Below are 26,336 nucleotides of genomic sequence, written 5' to 3' on the forward strand. Positions count from 1 at the left end.
ATCATACATAAAATAACATTTCTCAATTAATTCATCCACACAGACACAGGTGTTGGCAGAGTGTCACCAGTTTATTAGATTCTGACACAGAGGAGAGTAACAGAGCCCTGACATGGTGCAAACTCAAACTTCACAAAAACAACAGTTTAGACCAGACCAGAGGAAACAGAACCGCTTCATCCAGCTGATATAACACTGATCATATTTAACATTCACACTGCAGCAGACATAGTATGCTTTTCTATTGCACTATATGAAAAACAGCCACTTTGCTGGGGTTCAGATGACATCACAACATTATATATTATATATAACTAAATGGAACTGAGATTTACTGTTTTTGGAAGAAGTCTCAATACTTATGATCCACAAATGTTTGAACCTTCTCATTATTTGTACTGTATTTGTATTATTTATACTGACAGAAGACGTTGAGTTTGTCCCAGTTTTTCTTTCATGGGTATAGGCCCAGTAATTACAGATATTAACCATAAACTAGCTAAACAAATCTGCAATCTGACAGTTAAACAGCAAATTCCACTTGAAAATTCTGACCTGTCCTCCAGCTCATTTTAAACATCCTATATCACACAAAATTGACTCTTGTGAGCTTTTAGCCATGTTAGAATGCTGTTAACTCCTGATGAGGAAACAACATTAGAACAGATCAGAAAATGGCGTAATATGGGCCCTTTAAACTATAGGGAGTTTAGAATGTTGTGATGCCACGAGAATGCAACCTACTGTCAACATGATGCCAACACAGATGCCTTTAACTGTAAAAAATATCAAAAAGCATAATATGTGTGCCTGATGTGGTCATATGGAGATGTAGCGGGACTCCAGGCTGGACTCTTATAAAGTGCACATAGGACAAAGGGAAGAGGGGAGGGGTCTGGAGGAGAGGGAGCGGGTCTGGGGCCAGGGCATAGCTTATCAAACTCCTAAAACTACACTGAACGCCATCACATACTCCACAACTTTACATTCTGTCAGCAAACGTTTGTGTGATTGGTCAGAATTTTGAAAAGGTTTTAGGTATTAGTGAGGTATTAGCTGTTGAGTGTGACGTCACTAAGGCCCATCCTGTTGTGCTGATTTTACCTGTAAACATAAATAAAAACTTTGAAAAGGAACTGTATGTTAGATGTTGATTTTAAACTTTGATATGTGCCCCCAGATACAAGGTAAACAGGCTCAACTGAAATAGAGCTTTTACTGATGACAATTTTAAGGTTGATTTATTCTTAATTACAAAACACGATGGAAGGCTACAGTTCCTTTAAAACAAAATTTCAAAATATCAGGGAGATTTCAGAATATGTTCTAAACTACAGGATTAGCAGGCATAGAATGAAACCTCATGGAGACACAGGAAGGGCATCTGACACATGCACATTTTAGACCATATTTGTAGAGGTCTAAGTACAGGGTTAGCAGCTTTTACACAGAACAAGACCTCATGCGGACAAAATTATAGTTGATAAATGATTACATTCCTACCCAGGCCAGAGTACAGAATTCCTTTGGGTGGTGGAATTATGATATTGTCACTTACAGGTAGGCCGGAGTGTTGCTATGACAACAGTGAGAGTAATCTAAAGTTGTGGAGAGTAATGTCATTTCCTCTAAAAGTGGCTCAGTCTGGGTACTTGTAGCATTGCATCAAATCAATACAAACTGTGAGCAACTTTAAAGCTCTAGCAAAACAGGTGATATACTATGGAAGTACGTTTAGATACAAGACAAGAAATGCATGTCCTGTCAGCATTTGTGTAGTTACACCTGATTTTTACCGTCTTATAAACATGAACAACTGAACTAGCTCATTTTAAACTCATTCCTCACTTACCTTATGCATTCTGAACATCCTAGATATTCACAGACTCAACTCAATGAATAAATAAGTGCTTTTCACAACTCATAGAGAGCAGTGCAGAGTTATTGCTGTGAGTTATAGCCAACAACTAGCATGCCAACAGTGCACTTTAAAGGCCCTGTACCAACGTTCTTTCCTTTTGAGCAAAATGTATCTTTCCCTAGTATATATATATTGCATAAGCAGCTCTTGGGGACAAAATACATCCAATGTGTACTTTCTGCATCTAATTATAAAGATTTTATTGTCTGATAATCAGGAAGTGAACTGTTACAAGCTAGTTGTTGTTAGCCTTATGACTGCAAAACTCTGCTCTGGCCTCTGAAAGTTGTGAAAAGTGCTTATAAGCTCGTGGTGCCTAATGAGGATGCTCAGAATGCATAAGGTAAGTGAGGAATAACTGGATCACTGCGAACTGTTTAAAGTAGAACTAGTTTCCGTTTTTTCCTGATTTTAAGACGGTAATAATCAGGTATAGCACTTTCAATCTAAAATGTTATATTGACCCTGAAAAATCGAACAAATCCAACTTTAAAACTTTATGTTCAGTGCTTGTGAAAGACCCAGTTGCTCACAGTTTGCAGCATATTCAAAATGACAGTACATAACATGGCATAACAGTTTCACTTCCTGTTTTCCCATCACCATGGCGACACCAGTCAGGTCTCAGGGCCTCTTTAAGATCATCAAAAATCGTTCACAAAAGCTACACAAATCTGAAATGAAAACCATGTTTCTGAACTTCACTGCAAGGAATATGGAATTCACGTGAGCTCAAATGATTCCAGTTCACAATATTAGCCAGACTTGAGAAGTTAGGATCGGTTTATATAAAGTCACATTTCCCAGTCAAAAGGTCCTTGGGTCAGTTCCTTCAATGACTGTTTGGGGCTTAAGAGAATGCATTACAGTTAAAGATGCACTGGTTAACTTTGCAGGTGGAGGGACTTCCATAGATGTTACTATATGTTCCACAGTTCAGCATGCATCTATCTTCATGGAGACAAGCAAGTTCCAAGTTGAAGATGAGATCTGTGCAGAGGCGAGCCCTTGCAGTAAAAGTAATTTTGACCAATAAAAACACCCTTACTGAAATAAATGCTGACACACATTTAATACCATACTCTGGAACATTCCCTCCACAGAGAAAAGCAGGTTGCGGACCCTCTACCAGCAAAGTCACTCAGTGCACTTTTGAAATTAGACAAAAAATGCTTGAAATAACTTCTTGAATATCTTAAGCCCCATTCACACATGCAGCCTGGCCATGTGTGAACAAAGCCAGAATTGACTTCCCTGCATTTCTGATTTCACAAGTAAATTTCACAAGTAAATTATTAGAAATATGCAGGGAAGGCTTATGTGTGAAAAAGCCAGAAAATTGGCATTACCACTGCTTGGTTTCCTTGGTTACAAACTTGGTTTCCTGGTTACGCTATGTGGTTACATTCCATTATCATTAAATTGAAATGAAGCAGAAGTATGATGCTATGTGAGAGAGTGCAGAGAGCGAAATGTAGATTAGGTGTGAACAGATCAGACCCGGCATTGTTCTGGGACGGGTGCATGTCTGAATGGGGGTCACTGCTGAGTGTTCTGGCATTTATACCTGGCAAATTTCTGGGATCTATAGCCCCATTCACACATAGTTCCCAGAAAGTTGCCAGGTACAAATTGCAGAACACTCAGCAGTGATGCCTATTCACAGATACACCAGTCCCAGAACATTGCTGGGTCTGCTCTGTTCACACATAACCTTGAATTGGGCTTTCTGCATTAGCAAGACACTGCTGCATCATCTAAATTGAATGGGAATGGAACGTAACCAGGAAACCAAGCTCATTATTAAGGAAATGTAACCAGGAAAACAAACTCGTAATGAAGGAAACGTAACCAGGAATACAAGCTTGTTATTAAGGAAATATAACCAGGAAACCAAGCTTGTTATTAAGGAAATGTATCCAGGAAAACAAGCTCGTAATGAAGGAAACGTAACCAGGAAAACAAAGTGGTAACTAAGGAAACCAAATGATTGTCCTGAACATTTTCTGGCTTTCTTTACACATACACCATCCATGCATATTCCCAGTAATTAAGCCGGCATATTGCCAGATCAAAAATGTAGAAAAGTCAGCCCTGGCTTTGTTCACACATGACCTTGTTGTGGTAAAATGCAGGTAAATTCCTGGATCAGGCTGTATGTGTGAATGATCATACTCAGTCAATTGAAATAGCACAAATCTTAATAAACATTCTGAATTGTCATTTAAACTCACATAAATATGTTTTGCAGAATTGGAGGACTAAGATCCTTCTGCGTAATCCTCCTCACATTGCACATGTTTACAGTATCAGGACAAAGGCATCCACACTTATGGCACTGAGATATAGCCTATGAAAACCATGAGAGGTGGACATACTTGTAATCGCCATTATAATCAAAGAGTTCAATCTTTTAGTGCGAGTGCATTGGTCAGCCCTTCATCTGAGGCTTATGTCACCAACACAGAGTGGAGCGTTCAGGGGCAGTGGGCAAAAGCAGTGTTCAAACTCAAGAAAAAGTCTGGAAAAGTCAAACGATTCAAAGAACAAGTTGAAAAAGTACAAGTCTTCCATAAAACAAAAAAAAAAAAAAAAAATCAAGCATAACTTTCAGGTGTGATTTATGCCCTCTGCTTGTCTTGCACAAGATTTTCCACAGTGTGGCATTAAAAGTGTCTACCCATTGAGACAGACAAGTGACCAGGCCAAGTTAGCGGTTGGATCTATGGAGAGGTGACCTCGCTTACAGTAAGAATCCCTGCTAGGCAAGGTGTCTTTTAGAAATCAAAACCCTGGTAGTAGTGTTGATACTAAAATTTCAAACTTTATTTTGATACTAAGGAATAGACTCGATATTCACAATGATAATAAAAAGTACCCTTTCTTTAAACAATATATGATTTTCAACATTAAATCATTGTACTTTCTTTTATGTTACCATGTGGCCATCTGTGTCCATAGTGGTCCATATTAGTCTATGTCATCTTATATTTGCTCTGATACAGCTCAAGATCATTCTAAAGCTATTTAGAAAAGGTTCATAATGTCCAGTGAATGTGACTTTTTTGTATTGATTCCTGCTTAAATTAGTATCTTTTTGATACTTTTGACAACCCTGACCTGGGGCAATAGGCTGTAATTGAAGTTTAATGCTGTACTGTGGAACCTTCAAGGCAAAGCAATAACAACTCTCAGACATGCAGGTGGCAGAAAGGTTACATAGTGCACCTTTAAATGACCTCCCATAATGTGTTGGTATTGTAACAAGAACAAGTCATTCGGCCATCATTTCTGTGCTTACAAATGGGCACAGTTTCTGTAGTTTAAACAAGGCTAAAACAGTAGCTGTGGCTTAAAGCTAAACAAAGACAGATAAGCAAAGAAAATCCAGACTTTTTTAGGACCCCTGAACATAACACAGTAAACTAAAGCCTCCATACCAGCAGGGCAGAAGGGACAGAAAAAGGCCCTCTTAGCACGCTCTCCGGCCGCATCCAGATTCTCACAGTGTACCTCCTCAATTCCTCCTAGATCCACTTGTCTTTTTTTTAACCTTCGTTTGGCCTTTTTTGAACTTTTAACTATGTTATACTGTTGTCCCCTAATCTAAAACATACTTGTAGCAGTATTTAGATGCTCTCTTGAAAATGCTCTAACTGCATTTTGCCCATTTAGTTGCGTCACAGGTAAAACCCTGGACTTTTCCTGTGCTTTGTTTTAAAAATGATATATTTGCCAAAAACAACGTACTCACCTACAGAGCACTATCGCAGCACAAAGTGAAGCTTATAAAATAGGTTGATTAATGGAAGGCAAAGGGAAGGAGGACACAGTGTGAGAGATATCTAAATTACTCAAACATGCACGGATGACATCTAAAACCTCTTCGGGCATGTTTCTGGAACAACATCATTACATGGTAGAAAGCTCAAAAAATTGCTTTATACCCCCTCTTTAATGAAATACACGTTTTTGTTTTTTTTTTAATAAATGAGATAATGTAAGATTAAAAGTTTGATGCAAGCTGATTACAGAGACATTCATGACCAGAAACCATAACATTTCAAATATATAGATATAAATGCATTAGCCAGTGTCATGCCTTATATTCTTATCGAATACGTTTTGAAATGTAGTAAAAGTCTATGGAAAAGTTAATGTACAGTTTACTTCTCATGGAGTCATTGAGGAGGTATGTTGGAGAATCACACCCGCACACGCACACATACACACACATACAGTGAGTGGAGCTCCAGTCCAGACTCTTGGCACTTGTTGGACAGTTTAAAGTCCCAAGGAGAGGAGGAAGGAGGAGGAAAAAAAAGAGGAGGAGTAAAAGGAGGAAGAAAGGAGGAGGTGAGGAGGGAGGAAGAGAAAAGAGGAAGGAGGAGAAGAAGAGAGGAGGAGAGAGGAAGCAGGAGGAGGGGAGAGAGGAGGTTGGGTCACTGCGCCGTGCTCTCTGTCCTCAGAGCTCCAATCACACTCTGGATGTTCTCCTCTGGAACCTGCAACACAATAGACACAACACCAGTGAAATCTGGGGGTACAGCAAGATGAAATTTATACAGAAATAGTCTCTTTTATGAGTGGACTAAAAAGGACTGAACCAGGACTAAACTAGGACTCAATGAGGACTAAACTAGCACTGACCAGGACTAAGCCAGAATTAAGCCAGAATTAAGACAGAATTAAGACAGAATTAAGCCAGAATTAAGCCAGAATCAAGACAGAATTAAGACAGAATTAAGACAGAATTATGCCAGAATTATGCCAGAATTATGCCAGAATTAAGACAGAATTAAACTATAAATAAACAAGGACTGAACCAGAACTAAAATAGGACTAAACAAGGATGAGCCAGGACTAAACTAGTACTGAGCCGAGACTAAACCAGGATTAAACCACGATTGAACCAGGACTGAAGCAGTTTAAACCAGGTCTGAATTAGGACTAAATCACAACTGAACCAGAACTACACCAGGACTGAAACAGAATAAAAACCTGGACTACAATTACGGTAACTAATTATAGGTCTTAATATTGCATCTTCAAAAGCAGTAATGTAGATTTTAATTTGTTGGTCTAAAATGGATTTAACTGGCCTGTGTCCTCTAATGAAGTTTTAGATTGAGGGGAACACTATAAAAGGCAAGTATAAATGAGTCACTTTAACATTAAATGTGTATGTGAGTCTCACCAGTGCGTGGTCGAACTTGAATGTACTGATGTAGTAGGCTGGAATGTCGGCAGTGGCCAGGGGCTCGGAGATCTGTGCTACAATGCCACACTCGTCTGAAAGACAGAGGAATCAAAATGTTGCAATACTGTTCATCAATATATTTACATACGCTACCAGAGTGTGGACACAACCCATTATTCATGTTTGTATTCTTTATGTTTGCTACTTTCTACATTTTATAGACACACAGAAGACATCAAATATATGATACATGATATATGGAATTATGTAGCAAAGAAAAAAAGTTAAATATGTCAACTAAATATAAAAATATATATATATATATTCAAATGCTCAAAGTTGCTACCCTTCCTTTACTTTGTTGACAGCTCTGAAAACCCTTGGCCTTGTGACAGTGAGCTTCATAATGAAGTCTACTGAAATGGTTTTCACTTCACAGCTCTGAATTCACAACAGTGGTGGAAAGTAACGAAGAACAAGTACCGTATTTTCCGGACTATACGTCGCTCTGGAGTATAAGTCACACCAAAAAACATCAGTCGCACTAGTCTATAAGTCGCATTCATGAGGAAATTTATTTTACAAAATCTGGGATCGATAACAGACATTTTATCTTTAAAGGCAAGTTATATTAACAATAAAATGGAGAACAACAGGCTGAATAGCAGTACAGCACACTAACGGAACACATTTATATTTATTCAGTTTGTTGTCTATGCTTCATGTAGCTGAACAAGTGTCTGGTATGTTAAAGTAAGATATTAACAGCTAATCAGATAACTACGTTAACATAACACGTTTATATTTATTCAGCTACATGAAGCATAGACAACAAACTGAACACGTGTCTGGTATGTTAACATAAGATATTAACAGTTAATCAGATAACTAAAGCATAAAAACAAGCTAACAAGTTTACTCTCAATCTCACTTCAAATCACTAAATCCATTGAATTCTTCATCCTTGGTGTCTCTTCTGAACATGAAGCACCGCTTCCGCATAGCTGTCATACCGGTAAACAAGCCTAGCGTGTCCTCACACAGTTGTCAGTGCGACAATAACGAAGATGTGAAATCTGAGTATAAGTCGCACCTCCGGACAAACTATGAAAAAAAGTGTGCAGGAGTTTTCTTAACTTTTCAGACCTTTTGCTATTGACCAAAATCATTAAACATCCATCTTTTTTTTTAATCAATATCACTACATTTAACACTTCACACAATTAACAACATTTGTGTGAAATACTTTTACTTTTTACTCTTAGTGTAGTTTGTTTTTTGTTTACTACATTCCAAATGTGTTCATTCATAGTTTTGATGCCTTCAGTGAGAATCTCCAATGTAAACAATCATGGAAATAAAGAAGCAACCTGAATGAAAAATTGTGTCCAAACTTTTGACTGGTAGTGTAGGCATACAATACATCTCAGGGATGTCGTGAGGAACAACACTGTGGGTGACCCTACCAACCACACCAAACATCACATGCTCTGCTTTCACCAGCGTCATGTTGAAAAAGTCAGCAGACCTGAAGCCTGACCTGATGCATGGCCAAATTCCAGCTCGTCTCCGTTTACAGCTTCTTTTTTAAGACACTAAGTAGTAGATGTAATTTACCTTGTTGACATGTTTGACTGTAGACTGTATACATAAATGGACATCGCTAACCTGCTAGCAGCTGCGTTTCAAATAGGAAGTGAACATGGGCACACTTCCGGCTGCATTGACTCAAATGGCTCCAATCTCATTTTTATTTCACTATTTTGTCAGTAAATCGAGAAATTTGTGGAGTCAAGAGACATTAGCAATGGGTTTTGATTGACAGCGCTGCTAAGTGCCCGCTGGGATCTGATGACGACCTCCAGGTGTGTCTGAGGTCCACTGCTGGGAGTTGTGATTTTATTTGGGCTATCTTAGAATTGTATTGACCTTTTTATGACATGTTGAAAATGTAAGATAAAATTCTAAGTTCAGAGATAAAAGAACATTGGTCTCATTTCATGATGTAATTTGGTGGAAATCCATAAAGCTTCTCCATCTTCCTTTACCATAGTCTTTCGGATAATTTCATTGTCATTTTGCCTTTGCAGCTAACGTGCTAAACCAGAAATCATTAATCAGTGCTAGTGCAGCCTCTGCAGCTCAGTGAGTGAATTCTGGAGGTGTGAGCTTTTACATGAGGAATGACCTGTCCGTATACTGACAATGAGACAAACTTGTATGTGTCCTCTATCTGCAGGTTAAGGCACTGGCAAAACAGATTCAGCTGTGATTGTGGTACCTTTTAAAACCTGTAAAAGCACAGATAAAAAAGGAAAAAAAACAAGGCTTTTTGGATTAGCTTATCTCCATGTCTTGGAGTTTAATGCCATACTGTAGAATAGTATGACATTAAGGCATATCAATAACATCTCCATCTGGACACAAGCAGAAAAAGTGTAGTTAAAGCTGCACTGTGTCTCTTTTTATCAGTATGTTATTTTCTCACCAAATCCTAAAGGCTGTCCCCCAATGCGCACCATCTTCCACAGCTCTCCAGACGCACTGGTGAACAGGACATTATTGGGAAACCTGCCAGGGAGCAAAGATAAACACAAGTGTGGGTTACCTGTGCAGTGAAGTCGCAGCCTACTCAAGGTGTAGAGAGAAGATTTTTTTTTAAAGACAGAGGAGCAGGGTACATCAAACACAATGAACTGTCAATAATCCTTAAATATGAAAAATGTAATAATAAAATGTAAGTGGAAGGAAACACAAGTGGTTCATGCCTCCAGCTTCACACTATAGGCTTTAGGTTCGTTTTTGATGAGAGCAAATATTATTTATTTGTGGTTGCTGCTCCACTCAGTTTTTCAAACTGAGATTAGCTCATACTGAGCCTTTTGAAACTATTACAAAAAAACTTTGTCAAGTTGACACAATTACATTTTCTATGGAACTTACCTATAGGACAAAGGGATTACACGGACGTGACTAAAACTAAGAAGTGATCTTAATGATTAAATGAGTGGAGACTAGATGCAAGTTCCACTTTTCAATCCCAGAGCAACAAACATCTGTACATCAAGCATTCACATTTATTCAGTTTAAAAAATACATGAATCTGGCTTACTTACTGGATTTAGTTGACTGCATTTGCATACCATATTAACAACTAAAACTAATTAGATCACTAAATCTTAGAGCTGGGTGATGTGACAAATAAATTACTTTTTTTTTCCTTCATATTGATCAGTCTGGATTTTTTTGGTTTTAGCTCGTCTTATTAAAAACAAATAAAAATGCCTTTTAATAATAGTTTCCTCAACATATAACAACACAGACTTTTACTCATTGCCGTTTAAAACAAAAAAACGTCACATTTCTTCCTCCAAAGTTTTCTGTCTGCTCCAAACCACATGCTTTTACTGACATTACCTCTGCGCAGTCTGCTCATCCATCACCAGGGAGATATAGCCTTCAATCAGGGAGAAGGAGAAGAAGCGGATTCTGGAGGAGTCGTCTGGACACCCGCTGCCATCTTTGGGCCTGACACACACGCAACAGACCGATCAGATATAACAGCAGGCCATAAACTGTCCCATTTAAGTCCCATTTGCTGCCTAATCTGGTTCTCTGCTCTCCTTCAAGTCCCCATTCACACATGCAGCCTAACACAGGAATTTTACTGGATTTGGCCAGAACAGGGTCATGTGTGAACACAGCCAGAACTGATTTCCCTGCAGTTCTGGGAACTATGTGTGAATGGAGTAAAATGAAATAGTTCTGTTTTTCACCTTCAAAGACAATAAAAATCAGGTGCCTTTAAAGTGGGGCTACACATCTAAACACTACCCACAGCTAGGGAAACACTGATCCAGCTTTTTCAGTTCTGATACTGATACTTTGACTAAGTATCTGCCGATCTGATATTAACCGATACCAGAAAAACTGAACTTAAAACACCAACAGTTAACATATCATACAAGAGATCCAATGGTGTTATGCAACTGTTACTTATCATTCACATCATTACTGACCCACAGATGTTCTAGGCCAAAATCAGCCTGTAAATAGTGCTATTAGTGCTGATTACAATCAGGGCAATCAGGGTGTGTGCGCCTACCCTCCTGAGTAGAACATGACGTCCATGAGTAGAGTGGCTACAGAGGGCAGTGTGTCCGGGTCCAGGCTGGTCACACAGAACAGGTTAGAAGGGCTGGAGAGCGGATGGATGATCGGTCTAGGAACTGAAACATTCAAATATAACATCACTGTAGGAACTGTCCGTGTGATATACGCTATGAGGTTAAAGTAGGACGAAGTAACTTTCAGCAAACCTTTTCTTTTCTTTTTTTATAAAAATAATGCAGGATAATCATCTACAAAACATAACATGGCCAAATATAAAAAAGGTTTCCCAGAATAACTCTTTGGGTAGTGTCTGCCATATTAGACTCGTTTTAGAGACGCCCGACTCTTCTAACAACCCAAATATGCATATTTAAGCGTCACATGGACTTGCAAAGACTTTTGATGTAATAACAATATTAGTACTGCTTTAAGGTAACCGTTATTGTCCATGTAGCAAAATGTGTCCTCTGCAGTTGACCAATCCTTTAATGTTTAAACTTGTTAGAAGAAGAGGGACCCATCTCCAGATCTTGAGCTAGTCTTGGTCAGGGCTACTTTACCTGGAGGATTTGACCTGTTGTTTTTTTGTGAGGAAACTACCCAGAGGAAACCCGCCCAGACACGAGAAGAAGCACATAAAAGACCAGGCAGGCCCATAAGTCGAGCATGGGACCTTCATGCTGTGAGGCGAGAGTGCTAGTCCTACATGTTGGTTTAATTTTAATTGCTAACACATAACATATTTAGATCACCATGTTACCTTTTATTGTTTTAAAATTGCTATATTCACCAAAAATAACATATTGAAATGTTTCATTTGTTTCAGTTTCATTTTTGAATGCAAAGTCCCCCCTTCCCTTTACTCCCTGCCCCAAGTGACTCCCCCTTCACAGAGCTATCACAACACAATCAGCATGCATCCAGCTGATGAAACTACAGCACTTTGCATCAGATTTGTCACGTTGGAGTGTATTGTCTATCATGGGTTTGTATATCTGTGATACTGCCATGATCAAACATGCATGGACATCTAAAACAACTTCGGGCATGTTTTTAATGAAAGAACAATGTTATACCATGGTAGACATGACCAAAAAGTCAATGTTGGCTGATGCAGTCTACAACCTAAAAATCAGTTCATAACCTTCTCTACTGTGGAATACTGTTCAGTAACTAGACCGTTTAGTTCCTCCAGTTCAAGCAGATCAGTAGTACCGAGTTTGGGTTTGTCGAAGCCATTGGTGACCCCCAGTAGCGAAGCGGCGACCGTCTCTCCGTTGACCACTCGGAGCAGGGTGAACTCTGATGACAGAGTGTGCATGACCAGTGGCAGGTCGCGTTCCCGCACCTGACCACAAAAAGGCAGAGGAGAAGCATGTTAAAGGAGCACTATGTCAATGTCACAAAAAAAGAAAAAAAATTATATATATATATATATATATATATATATATATATATATATATATATATATATATATATATATATATATCTACCCCACCCATTTGCTTACATTTGTTTGCTAGAGTCATTTACCCAGTATGTCCATTTTGACTATTGCATAAAGTCACTGTTCATGTGCCAGACATTTCACTATGGAGGATTATTTGTCTAAGAGAGAGCCGAGCCATCCTGAGGAGGAACCTCCTTTCAACCACTTGTGTCTGCCATCTTGCCCTTTAAGTCAATAGCCTCCTGGACTCCTCCCTGGAGAGGTCTTCTGGGCATGCCCCAGTGGAAGGAGGTCCTGGAACACCTCGGGGCCCTCCCAGAAGAGCTGGAGGATATGTGTCTGGAGAGGGAATCTGGGCCTCCCTGCTCAGACTGCTGCCCCCACGACCCATCCACGGATGGAGTACAAGAAAATGGATGGATAGGGATAATTTATTGCAGCAAGTTTTTGAATTTAAAATGTTTAGAATTTTAAATAAGAGCATAATGTTTTGAAACATTATACATTCAGTCTCCATTTTAAAAAACTGTCAACTGTCAACTTTACTGTCAAATCATAAACAAAAAATTATTCATCATCATCCTGAATAATCCATGTGTATATTTTAAAGAAGACATATTGTGCTTGTGTCAGTTATATAGTTATATTATATATCTATGACATCCGTGGATTATTATGTTATAATGTGCACATTTAAAATTGTAATTTTCATCTAAAACAACGTAATAAAAGAAACAAGGCCACTGACTTCGTGTTAGAAATATGCGGTGCCCAATGGGAGCCGACATCGTTGTACACATCATCACGCGGTGCCTCTGATGGACAGCTGCACATCACAAGTAGCATTTTTGTTCTTTTGTACCAAAATGACTACACGATACTGCTGAATCCTATGGGTATCACTGATAAAATTGGAGAACAAAGTAAGTGGGCGAATGCCAATGGCAGTGAAAATGAGGGGCAATATAGCGTAAACATGTGTAAACATGTAGCCATAAAGCATTCTTCTATTTCAATTATCTGAGTATAGCCCTTTATGTAACACAGAAATAACTGCTCCTTGTTTTGCTAAGTATTTAACGATGGAGAGGGCTTTTTGGTTTCATTTTGGATGCACCTCTATAACAAACATTAGGGTAAGCTGGGGTAGAGCTACCTGGAATGAGGCCTGATCCCTTTACATAAGCAGGGTCTGTGGAGTATCAGCACTATGGGCCCCGGGGCCACAGACAGGGGCCAGAACAGGAAACACACATACTCCACATGACTGCATTTCAGATCTCACCTCGTGTCAACACAGCTGCAGTTGAGATGGCAGTGGCTGAATACATGACAATAAATGATACAGAAGATGTTTCACAGCCATTCCTCAATAACAACCAGCAGGTTCATCTAGGGCATTGGGCTCAAAATCATTACTAATCCATACTGATGAGAATAGACAGATTTGTACTTTTCAGTATAGTTTTACAGTGGTCTTGTACAAGTACTATTACAAGATCACCTGGTGTAATTACCTCTCCTATCATGTGTTGAAATAGTCATGAATTGTACAGATAAACTATTCTAGCACTTTAGAATAGTTACACCAAGCTTGGCACCAACATAAAGGTTTCTTTTATTAATTTTAATGAGGCAGTAAAACAAATACCTAAATTTGGACATTTGTAGACAGAGCAGACGAACATGTTGTTTCTATGTTTTTACATATTGAAAATTGTAATGTATCATGTAACACCAATCTGTGTCACAATCAATGTCACATGAAAACAAGTTAATAGTTTCATGTGCACTGGGATGCTAAGTAAAGCGAGATCAACATGTTCAAGTCAAAACTTGTTTTTTACTGATAACTATTGTAATGTTGATTTTTGCTATAATTTAAAAGATGATTATCCAATCAGAAAGCAGAATGGGTCTCAATGCTGAAATCCAGTTGGTTTAAACCTAATAGGACTCTCTCTGATCTGAATCTTCACTATCTAAACCCCAGCACCTGCAGCCAATTATTAATCAGTGCTAGTGCAGCATCTGCAGCTCAGTGAGTGAATTCTTGAGGTTCTGAACTTTCACATGAGGCATGGCCTGTCCATATACTAAGAATGAGAAAAACTTGTAACTTCCTCCAGGTTAACCCAGGTTCAGTTGTGATACACCACCCATTCCACTCAGAGGAGGAGACTGGGTGAGACAAGTAGGGCATCTGGTAGGAGTGGAATGAGCACAATTTTCACAAGATGAAAGATGCAACATGAGGTTCACAAGAATGAGACAAGACAAGATTCCTTGTGTTTTGTATAAAATAACTTGGCAAAAATTACATTGACAATATGATATAAAACAGGAACTAAAACGAGTTTAAATCCACCATGTTAATACAGAGAGACTCACAAGGATGTAGTCGGTCTGGTATGTGGACAGCATGAACACGGAGATGTTGTGGTCAGCCAGCGGAGCGATGACCGATTTGGCGATTTTGGTGACTCCAATTGGCTGAGAGTTCGATGCGTTCCCGCCACCTGACACCACGTTCAGGGCCAACCATGTGGCATCGGCGACACTCATGTGCTCAGTCTGTGGCAGCTCTGAGGATGCAACACAAACACAAATTAAAACAGGAGAGAGGGTATTCAGGATTAGGGTTGTAAAAAGTATCGAAAATCAGATAGTTATCAATACTTAAAAGTAGTATAGAAACTGCATACTCATTTGAGCAGGTATTGATACAAAAAGTCCCAATAACAGGACAGAACAAGTATAAGACCACTAGTATAGTATACGCCCATGGACCACTATTGAACCTACTTGGACGACTGAAGGATTAAATAAACAAGGCCATATGGTAATATAAAAGAAAGTACTACTGTATTTTCCAGACTATACATCACTCTGGAGTATAAGTCGCACCAGCAAAAAAAACATATCACACTGAACTATTAGTCACATTTTTAGGGAAATTTATTTTAGAAAATACAAGACCAAGAACAGACATTTTATCTTTAAAGGCAAGTTATAATAATAACAATAAACTAGAGAACAACAGGCTGTGGAGTGTGGAGCCTATCCCTTAGTATTGAAATCGAGTTTGAAATGTTAGCATTGTGGCAACACTATTCAGGATTTGCAACAAAAGTTAATACATATTTAATATAAATATGCTCATATAAAGTGTACATGACAGGTTAAAGTACTTTTTCACTAAAACATGGTTCAGTAAAATCTTAAATCTAATGATGTGAACTTAGTTTAAAAAAAAAAAAAAAATTATTCTCGTTAAGTTTATAACTTTCTTTGTTGGACATGAGCAGCAGATGTAGCATATATGTAGAGATAATTCCACTTACCTAGCAACCATATGTTAACAAAGGCCTAGGGTTTTCAAAAGTATCAAAAATATCACACAGTGCTCATTTAATTCAATTTTTTTCCCCATTTATTGAACTATGCATACAGTCCCCATCATGGCTATACTTGACACTGTGTAGCACTAGTGTTATCATGATACTACAATTTCAAACTTGATTTTCATTTCTAAGGAATAGACTCTACACTCACTACTTAGACAATAGAACATACTTTTTAACATTAAATCGTAGTACTTCTTTATATTAAATATGGCCTTAGATGATAATCTTTCTAAAAATTATTCAGGAAAGGTTTATTTCTGTCACGTGAATGTGCCTTTTTTAGTATCGATACTAGTTTTAGTATCGATTAATAGCTGACTGATACTTTTGACAATCTTAGTAACCTTTTGACAATCCATGTATTTGAGCAAAATATGTCTTGCCCCAGTATAGATATATTGCAAAAACAGCTTTTGAGGTAAAAAAAAAAATCAGGAAGTGCATCTTTACAGTGATGGCAAAACTCCACTCTGGTTTCTGAGAGTTGTGAAAAGCACTTATAAACTCATCGTAGTGAATCATTTGGATGCTCAAAATACATAAGGTAAATGAGGAAGAACTTTGGACTACTGCAAAATGTTTAAAATGAACTAGTTCTGTTTTTCACATTTTGAAAACAGTAAAAATCAGGTGCCCTAAACCCTAACCCTAACCCAGCGCCTTTAAAAATAGCATCACAAACGCACTCTCCTCGGCTGCTGGACAACCATGGCTGACCTACTCTTGTATTTGCACTGTCTCTGGCCTGTCCACCTCCTACCAGTGTGTTATGTAACCGCTGCAGGCCTCCACGGCAACGGCCCCGGGACACTTGGACGCCATGTACACCTAAAGTCAAGCCTTAACTTAGAGTAACTTAGTGAACTGATTTCTGTCATACATTTGAATCAATGTGCTTTGTGGAAATGGATGGGATTACATTTGGAGTCACCTAATTAAAAGCACTCTACCTGGTTTTTACAGTCTCAAAACATGAAAAACAGAAGTAGTTCATTCAGTTTGCAGTGGCCCAAAGTTATTTCTCACTTATCTTATGTATTCTAAGCTTCCTAATTATTCACCACGATGAGTTTATCAGCACTTTTCACAACTTTCAGAGACAAGAGTGGAGTTTTTCCATGATGGAAAAGCTAACAACAACTAGAATGCTAACGAGCATTACCTGATTATCCGTACTGAGGCAAGACACATTTTGCTCAAATGCATGGGGAAAATTGAGTACAGAGCCTTTAAATAATTGTACCAATGTCAAATTGCATTTTTTTCATTATTAGAAAAAACACAACAAGCATCAGCTTTGTATAGCCAATGATAACCATACAATGTGCTCAAACACATCAGGTTTATACAATGGTTGCCATGGTAACCACTAAGAAGCCAAAACCTGGACATCTGCACTGTTATCTGCAATATGAATATGTAATATTTGAATCAAATGCACAAATTTAGGTGGCACATCACCTTCCATTTCTATCAGTGTTTCCCTTTGAAGGAGGAAACTATGGTGGTCTCCCATACTCTAAACACAACCCAGGCCAGATTGAACTTTGAAAAAAAAGACTACTTATTTTACTAAAACATGCACTTTCAAGTTGGGCATGAGCAGCATGTCCAACCAGAAAGAAGGTTTCATAACTGCTTTCATAAAAAAGTTGTTTCATAGCAACTATGATGTCAACAAGGCTCAAAACCTAAATTGCACAATAGTTACGATTAGTAAAAATAAATACCGTAAATTTCGGACTACAGAGCGCACCTTGATATAAGCCGCACCAGCTAAATTTGAAGAGAAAATCAATTTTGTACATATATAAGCCGCACCTGAATAAAAGCCGCAGGTTTTCATATTGTAACATGAGATATTTACACAGAAAGACGGTGCACCGACACGCTTTTTTTTAAACTGTGCCTGAAAATTGGCACCAACACGACAACAACACGGGATGAACACATCTGCAGGTTTAGAAAATAAAGCTGCACCAACACGGAAAATCTGCTTTTATTTCCTCTGAAAACTTTTGTCGTCTTTTTACATTGACCAAGTTGGATTCATTGATGTCGAGCTTACGTGCAGTGGCTCTATTTCAGGGGTCGGCAACTCGCGGCTCCGGAGCCGCATGCGCCTCTTTCCGCCTCATACTGCGGCTCTGCGTGGCTTGGGAACTGACACAGACACAGCTCAGTCCTGCGTAAAGAGCCCTGATTTTCAGACGTTGTGCGCACAGGGGTCAGGAGCAACTTTGGCCCGTCCCTAATGACACACTAATAAGCTCGTCCGTAGATGTATCATGAAAATCCTGCTGGAAATCGCCACAGAAATCTATTTGATGTAGTAGCAAGTATATTATCTGCTCTTGTCTCCGCGGTGACGTATCACGTATAACACATCAGACACGACGCATTAAAGTAGAGCCACAAGCGAGTGAAAATGAGCCAAAACAAAAGTCTTTGGAGATCTTTTTAACAAAGGGGAAAAGGACAACTGAGGAGCCAGAAGAAGAGACTACGACCTCCAAGAAAAAGAAAGATAAATTTAACAGACAATGCCTACTTAAAATCTGGGTTTGTCGCTACAGGTGACTCACGCACAGAGTCTGCTCTGCGTAACATACGGGAAAAGCAAATAAGGCAATGAAACCTTCAAAACTGCTTTGGCACATGGAGAATAAGCACCTGGGATTAAACGATACGCTACGAGTTTTTTTGTTGTTGTTTTTTTAAAGAAACTGCGGAGTAGAGTAGACATAATCACATAATCAGCGCGATGCATGATGCAGCGGTTTGGTGAGTTGTATTTTTTTAATGCACTTAAGTTGTTTTTGCCATATTTATCTGCCACGTGTAGAAGGCTTGTCCGTGAAAGTAAAACCTACATTATTCCGTTACATTATTGTTATTATACAGTGTTATCTTCATTTTAGATGTCAAAAAGTATTTGCGGCTCCCAGTGTTTTATTTTATGTGGAAAGTGGGTCCAAATGGCTCTTTGCGTGCGTGTTAAAGGCCGACCCCTGCTCTGTTTCCTTTCTGTTTCTTTATCTTAAAAACTGCATCATATCCATTTCATGATGCGCAAAATGATCGTTCAAAATCAAAACTAGTGAATTCTTCAGAGCAGAATCTTTCCCCACGTCTGTCTCACTTTTACGTTTACAGCTAGAGAGCGCCCCCCAGGGTCCGTTATCCAGTAAAATTCCATATATAAGCCGCACTGCTGTAAAAGCCGCAGGGTTCAAAGCGTGGAAAAAAAGTAGCGGTTTATAATCCGAAATTTACGGTAACACCTTTATTTTGTTGGATTAAAGTTTAAACTACCAAAAATGGGCAAAATGTGTGTAAACTGCCTTAGCTTTTTCCTGTGTTGATGGCATGTATAGCACAGTTCTGTTTTAGAACTAAGTGCCGCTTCCTGTATTTTATTATTTTTGTTATCAACTTTCTTCCATAAACCACTTAACTATGTAAAACTGTGATGAATATTTACCGCACATACTATCCGACCAAACCAGAATTACAAAAAAGACCTGTCATATGCACTTTAAACCATGCCTGGATTATCTCGATAAAATGGAGAGAGTCCTGAAGCTCCACACTGACCTTTGAAGCCCTCTTCATCCACGATGATGGTGTAGTCCTCAGGCGTCTCAGTCAGGCTGAAAAACTTGCACCTACAACACATAAAATGTCAAGTTAAATTAATTCATATGAACAATTGTTTTTTACCACCTACCACCATATTGGTTCTAGTTGCTAATATAAACAAATGTACCCAATATCATTAAAGTGGGACCAAGCACCTAAACTGATCAATGATTAGCTGCAGGTGATAGTGCAGCCTCTGCAGCTTAGTGAGTAAACTGTGGGGGTTTTGAGCTTTCACATGAGACATGGCCTGTCCATAATGACCTTATCCGCCCTGCCCACTTTTGCCTCTAAGTGCTACTAAACTGTGCTTTCTTTGTGGTGACACTTCCGGTTAAGTGGGATTGTATTCATTTCAACTGAGAATTTGAGAAAAGTTTTACAGCTAAAATATGATAAATATGATAAGATATAAAGTTGATCTGGAGTCTGAATTATTTGCTGTCCAGATCGGTAGCCGCATGCAAAATAATAGAACCTGAATGACAATCGTGATTCCCACAGCAACTTCCAGAACAAGGTGAATACTGAGAATGAAAAAAATAAAAATTGTGCGTGTCCTCTATCTGCAGGTTAAGGCACTAGCAACCCAGGTTCACTTGTGATTGTGGTCCTTTTTACAGTTCCTTTAAGCTCGCCTATGCAGATATTTGAATAGCCCCATGCTGTCACAGCACACACACTGTACACACTCTCAGGGTTTATCATAATCCACTCAAAAGATTTTGTCAACATTTGGATTCAGTTCAATGCTGGTTTATTATAGCCTCATTAAAAACAACATGCAGCCATAGAGGGCTCATCAGGCTTATGTGGGCAAGGCTTATGTGGGCAAGTCTCATTTTGTTCCAGAATCCAGACTTTGCTGTAGAGATAGACTGATATATCGGTTGCCCAATATATCGGGCCGAAATGTGCACTTTTTAGTGAATTGGTTATTGACATTAAAACTCAAATAGAGGCCAATATTTAGTATGGGCTGACCAGCTATCTAAAGTTATGCACGAAGCCTTATATAAACAGTTTAAGTACAAAGAGGTTACTGCACAAAATGTGGCTACACAGCTCTCTAATCCAGATTGTGATAAAAGAGGATTGTGGATGAGTTTGTAATATATATTTTGGGGAAATTATCAAAATCGACCCTACAAATTGACCCAAAAATACTGGTAGATCTTATCGACCATTGTTTGATCTGGACTCTAAACAATGTATCAGCATCAGCTATGACAAAACCCACATCAGTCAATCTCCACTTTGCTCCCCCACCATCTGAGGATCAGGACTAGATCGGCACTAGACTAGGACAAAACTAAACCAGAACTAAACCAGAACTAAACCAGAACTAAACCAGAACTAAACCAGAACTAAACCAGGACTAAACCAGGACTAACCCAGGACTAACCCAGGACTAACCCAGGACTAACCCAGGACTAACCCAGGACTAACCCAGGACTAACCCAGGACTAACCCAGGACTAACCGGCCCTCTTGCTTGAGAGAGGAGGGGGTCAGCGTCATGTTGCAGGTCCATGAAAGGAATGCAACACATCCTACACTCCTGACCTTTCACCGTTACTGAGCTCCTGCCTTCATAACAGCACTCTGATCACCCACACCACACTGAGGCCCTGAACACAGCACAGAGGCCCTGAACCACAGAATCAGACTGTGTAATGGACATAGCTAACCTGCTAGCTGCTGCATTCCAAACAGAAAGTGAGCATGGGCCCAGAGTGGTTTCTTCGAGCTCTGGCTCCGATTACCTTTCTATTAAAAAAACCTTGCCCCTCTCTTCATAACTGCTGTAGACAGACTCATCATTCTAACCTTAAAATGTTTATATTAACCTGCTCTACAGGATCCTGGTGTTTTTATTTCATCATGTTGTCTGTAAATCAACATTAAACAGAGGAATCAGGTGCCTTCTTTTCCCGAGGTCGCTCCTACTAGCATTAGCAACAGGTTTGAATGACATCATTGCAGCCTGCCAAACCAGCTGTGTGGGCAGTAAGGGGTGAGTACCTTCAACAACCTTACTCCTGATTGGCTCTTTGGTTGCGCACTTGGATTTCCAAATATGGGCAGATTAGCTGCTATGACTGCAAGCCTCGTTTTTCTTCATTTGGCTGCAATCGAACGCTATGGGTCACAACTCCCTCAGTCCACTTCAGTGTATGCCCTGAACGTAGCGCACAACACTGAGGCCCTGAACGCAGTACAGCACATAAGGGTCCTGAATGCAGCACAACACACAGAGGTTCTGAACGCAGCCCAGAACACACAAGTCCTGAACACAGGACACAAAGGCCCGGAAGGCAACATAACACACAGAGGTCCAGAATGTAGCACACAATACCAAGGTTCTGAACACAGCACACAACATAGAGGCCCTGAATGCAGCACAACACACAGAGGTTCTGAACGCAGCCCAGAACACACAAGTCCTGAACACAGGACACAAAGGCCCGGAAGGCAACATAACACACAGAGGTCCAGAATGTAGCACACAATACCAAGGTTCTGAACACAGCACACAACATAGAGGCCCTGAACACAGCACACAACACCGGGGCCCTGAATACAGCAAGGCTCTGAACACAGAACAGCAAGGCCCTAAATGCAGCCCACAAACACCAAGGCCCTGAACACAGCACACAACACAAAGGCCCTGAACACAGCACACAACACTGAGGCCCTGAACACAGCACAGCAGAGGGCCTCAGGGACCAAAGGACATCGCAGCTCCAGTCACAATATAAGCACACTAATACAGAATGTTTTGTGTAAGCAGTGAAGGCCAACAGAAAAGCAGAGTGGTTATAGTTGGAACAGCATTAGTATGAACAGTGACTGTTTTAGCTTTTTAACCACATCACATTTCAACAAAATCACAATTTGAAGAGTCACATTTACAATGCATGGACTACTCATCTCACCAAAACATGAGTTTTTAAAGAGGTTTTGGTTTTTAAATCTGATCTGAATTGTCACTACGTAAACCCTAGCTCTGCAGCCAATCATTAATTAGTGCTAGTGCAACCCCTGCAGCTCAGTGAGTGAATTCTAGAGGTTCTGAGTTTTCACATGAGGCATGGCCTGTACATACACTGAGAATGAGAAAACCTTGTATGTGTCCTCTATCTGCAGGTTAAGGCACTGGCAACACAGGTTGTAGTACTTTTTTTTAAACTGTAAGAGTGCAGGCTACATACAATTAAGGCATGAAACCCATCAATCTAGAACAGGGGTTGGCAACCTGCGGCTCCGGAGCCACATGTGGCTCTTTCATCCTTATACTGTGGCTCTGTGTGGCTTGGGACAATAAATTAACTATTTAATTGAGATGTATTTTATTTGCGTTATTTTTTTAATTGTAGTGTAGTGTATTGCTGCCCCCGCGAACCAGCCCCGGATAAGCGAAAGAAGATGGATAGTTGTAAATTGGAATATTACTGTGATCTTGAAATATTACAATAAAATTATATAAAATTATTATATTTTATTATTTTTCGTCACTCAAAATAAGCGCCAGACTCATGGAAGCCAGTATACCTGCCAAAACAAAACAAACACTGCTCACTCCTCACATTTTCATCACAGGACTGTAAGTGTCTTCGTACAACCCTGATTTGCAGACGCTGTGCGCAGTGGTTCAGGAGCAGAAGTCTCTGTAGCATTTCATGGATTTCATAAGCAACACACTATAGTTGTTTATAGAAAGTGCAAAGGTAAAAAAAACCAACAATATATACAGTGTTCTTCATCTTCATTTTAGATGTCAAAAATTGTGGATCCCAGAGTTTTTTTCTGTGGAAACTGGGTCCAAATGGGTCTTTGGGTGTTAAAGGTTGTCCACCCCTGATCTAGAATGTATTCAATTACAAGTGTTTTTGTTGCCATATAACACACCTTGAAAAACATGCATTCTGTGAGCGGGCTCGCCTTTCCACAGACATGACTTGGCCTGGTAGAATCACTTGCTTTTCTCCATGGTAATAATGCACATGCACAGTAATAACGTGTCCATAGAAACTTTAAAGTCCCTGTACCCAATTTTGTTCTCACATATTTAAACTAAATATGTCTTGCATGAGTACAGATATATTGTATAAAGTAGCTCTTGAGATCAAAGTAAATTTGCTGTGCACTGTCTGCAACAAATTATAATGTGTTTTACTGTCTGATAATCAGAAAGTGCTAGACAAGCATGCTAGTCTTGGTTAGCTTTACTGCCAAAACAAAAAGTGTGAAAGTTGGGAAAAGCCCTTATAAACTCATGGTGAATAATTAGGATGCCAAGAATGCGTAAGGTAAGCAAGGAATAACTTTAGGTCCATAAAAACAGTGTCAAATTACCTTTTTTTTTTTTTCAAGACAGTCAGGTACCTTTAATCATACAAGGCCAACAGGTTACAGATATGTAAATTATATCAAAATTGTTGTTTGTGAGATATGTAAAGAGTGAATTTACAACATAAAAAATTACAGTGACGTTAAAATACGTATATTAAGTTACATTACATCTTTTTTAGGGTTAATTTTACAATACATTAACCTAAACCATGACATTTACAGGTGCACTTCTGATGGCAGTCTTAAAATGTTCTTATTAACCAGCTGTACATGGTCCACATTTCACAATTTTGTCCATAAGTCAAGATATGAACATTAATAACAGATCCCTTCTTTTTCTAAGGTCCGGAAAGCCTAACTATGAACTCGCTCCCTACAAAACCAGAGGTGTGGGTGAGAAGAGGCGTTACCTTCAACACCCTCATTATTGATTATAACTTAATTTTGTTAAATCAGACCTATTCTGCAAAATTGGCTTTTCAGAACTTTTAGCCATGTTATAGTTGTTTCCCCCTCACCATTTACTCACCTGAAGTTGTATGTGGAGTGATTTGTGCATGTTTAAATAACCTTTAATCGCTTATTTTCAAGACGCCATTTTGCCAATTAACCCGTTTTCATGGCCAACAGAAAACGCATACTGCACTGTACTTCATTCTCCAATTCTATTTTCTGAATCAGTGATACCTACACACAGGATTCAACAGTGTCGCAAACTCATTTTGGTACAAGTGAAAAAAAAATCTGCTATTTACTAGTGTGACCTGCAGCTATCCATTGGAGGTGGCAATAGCTGCACGACTCTTTGTTGCAAGACGTGAAAGTCAGCGGACTTGTTTCTTTAATTAAGTTGTTTTAGATCAATATTGCAATTTAAAATGTGCAAATTATAACATAATGATCCACAGATGTCATAGATTAGAACTACATAGCAGACACAAGCACAATATGTCTTCTTTAAATCAATTTTTTATCTATCAGAAACATGTATTCCTTACTTGTTAATTGTCTCTGTATTTTGAATCTAATTTTTGGTGTTGATGACATAGGTAGAGGGATTATGTTGTAGAACTCTGTGTCACTTCCTGTATTTTTGTACTTTTCTTCTCAACACAATCTGCCACTTAACTGATGTAAAACTATGATAAATATGTACCACAGATACTATCCCAACAAACCAAGTCATGATTAAAAAAAACATAAAAACCTGTTACATGCTCTTTAAACAAACCTCTTTTAAATGGGATGTTGGACCACAGGCTTACACTTAGAAATATTTTCATGATTAGGCCTACTTTTCCCTCTGTCTTAAAGTAACAGTTCTCTTAAGTGGCCTACATTATTATGCTCGTTGGCAAAACCACTTCTGCTTAATCTTCTAGCTTGTTTTTCTAATACTGAGCACCAAACAGAATTGTTCTATGGCAGCAGCAGCAGCAATAGCAGCAGCAGCGGTGTTTCTGACATAAACAAAACCCTGCTCCGTGCGCCTTACACGGGCTGCCCCCGCTGCCCCCTCTGCCCCGGCCTGCCCCGGCCTGCCCCCCTCACCCCCGGGTCCGTACTGTATGACTCTACCTGGTTCTGGACGAGAGGAAGGCCAGCTTGATGAGTCCGTGCGTGCAGATCTGGATGCCCTCCCGCTCTATACTCGCCACTTTCAGCCTGTGCTCTAGAATGTGCAGCTCCATCGTTTCCGTTTGCGCATTTGACGATCTGACTGACGCACGGGGCCGGCGGTTTTCAGAGCTGATGCATAGGTGAAGACATGGAGAGACAGATGACTGTAGCGAGCCGAGGGGCAGAGGCCAAGGGGCAAAGGAGAGACAGGCGGAGGGAAAGAAAAGCCAAGAGAAAACGGGACCTGCTGCTGTCAGAGGCTCCAGCGGAAGCGCCCGCACTTCTGCCCCTGGACTTTCACGGTAAAAGCACAGCGATTGTGTTCTAAGTAATTATGCTACACAAACTACACATTTCACTAAAACACAGCTAAAATAATTATATTTAAGGTTTTACCAAAATCTTACTCTTTTTTATTTGTTTATTTTTTTTAATGTTGGTGAAGTTCATATTTTTACTTCCTGTTTGGACATGCAGCAGATATGACATACCTAAAGGTAATTCCATAACTGTTACATAGCAACCATAATATTAACAAGGGCAAGAACTTGTCTAAATTGCACAATAGATATAAATAGACTAATAAAAATAAATCATGATACCTTTATTTTGTTAAATAGTTTTGTA

The 26,336-nt window shown here is 39.3% G+C and overlaps 1 protein-coding gene across 1 annotated transcript; it reads right to left on the reverse strand.

Moving 5' to 3' along the window:
• Positions 1-52: 52 nt before the first annotated feature.
• castor2 (cytosolic arginine sensor for mTORC1 subunit 2) lies at positions 53-25,994 on the reverse strand. Its single transcript, XM_033978417.2, has 9 exons — positions 25,668-25,994; positions 19,690-19,760; positions 15,077-15,270; positions 12,450-12,582; positions 11,227-11,350; positions 10,539-10,649; positions 9,610-9,692; positions 7,119-7,213; positions 53-6,426 (listed from the first exon to the last, which is right to left on the reverse strand). The coding sequence occupies exons 1-9, from the start codon at positions 25,778-25,780 to the stop codon at positions 6,364-6,366; spliced, it is 987 nt and encodes a 328-aa protein (XP_033834308.1). The 5' UTR covers positions 25,781-25,994; the 3' UTR covers positions 53-6,363.
• Between the last annotated feature and the right edge of the window lie 342 nt (positions 25,995-26,336).

The sequence above is a fragment of the Periophthalmus magnuspinnatus genome, chromosome 14, assembly GCF_009829125.3.
Source record: "Periophthalmus magnuspinnatus isolate fPerMag1 chromosome 14, fPerMag1.2.pri, whole genome shotgun sequence".
In the NCBI taxonomy this organism is placed as follows: domain Eukaryota; kingdom Metazoa; phylum Chordata; class Actinopteri; order Gobiiformes; family Gobiidae; genus Periophthalmus; species Periophthalmus magnuspinnatus.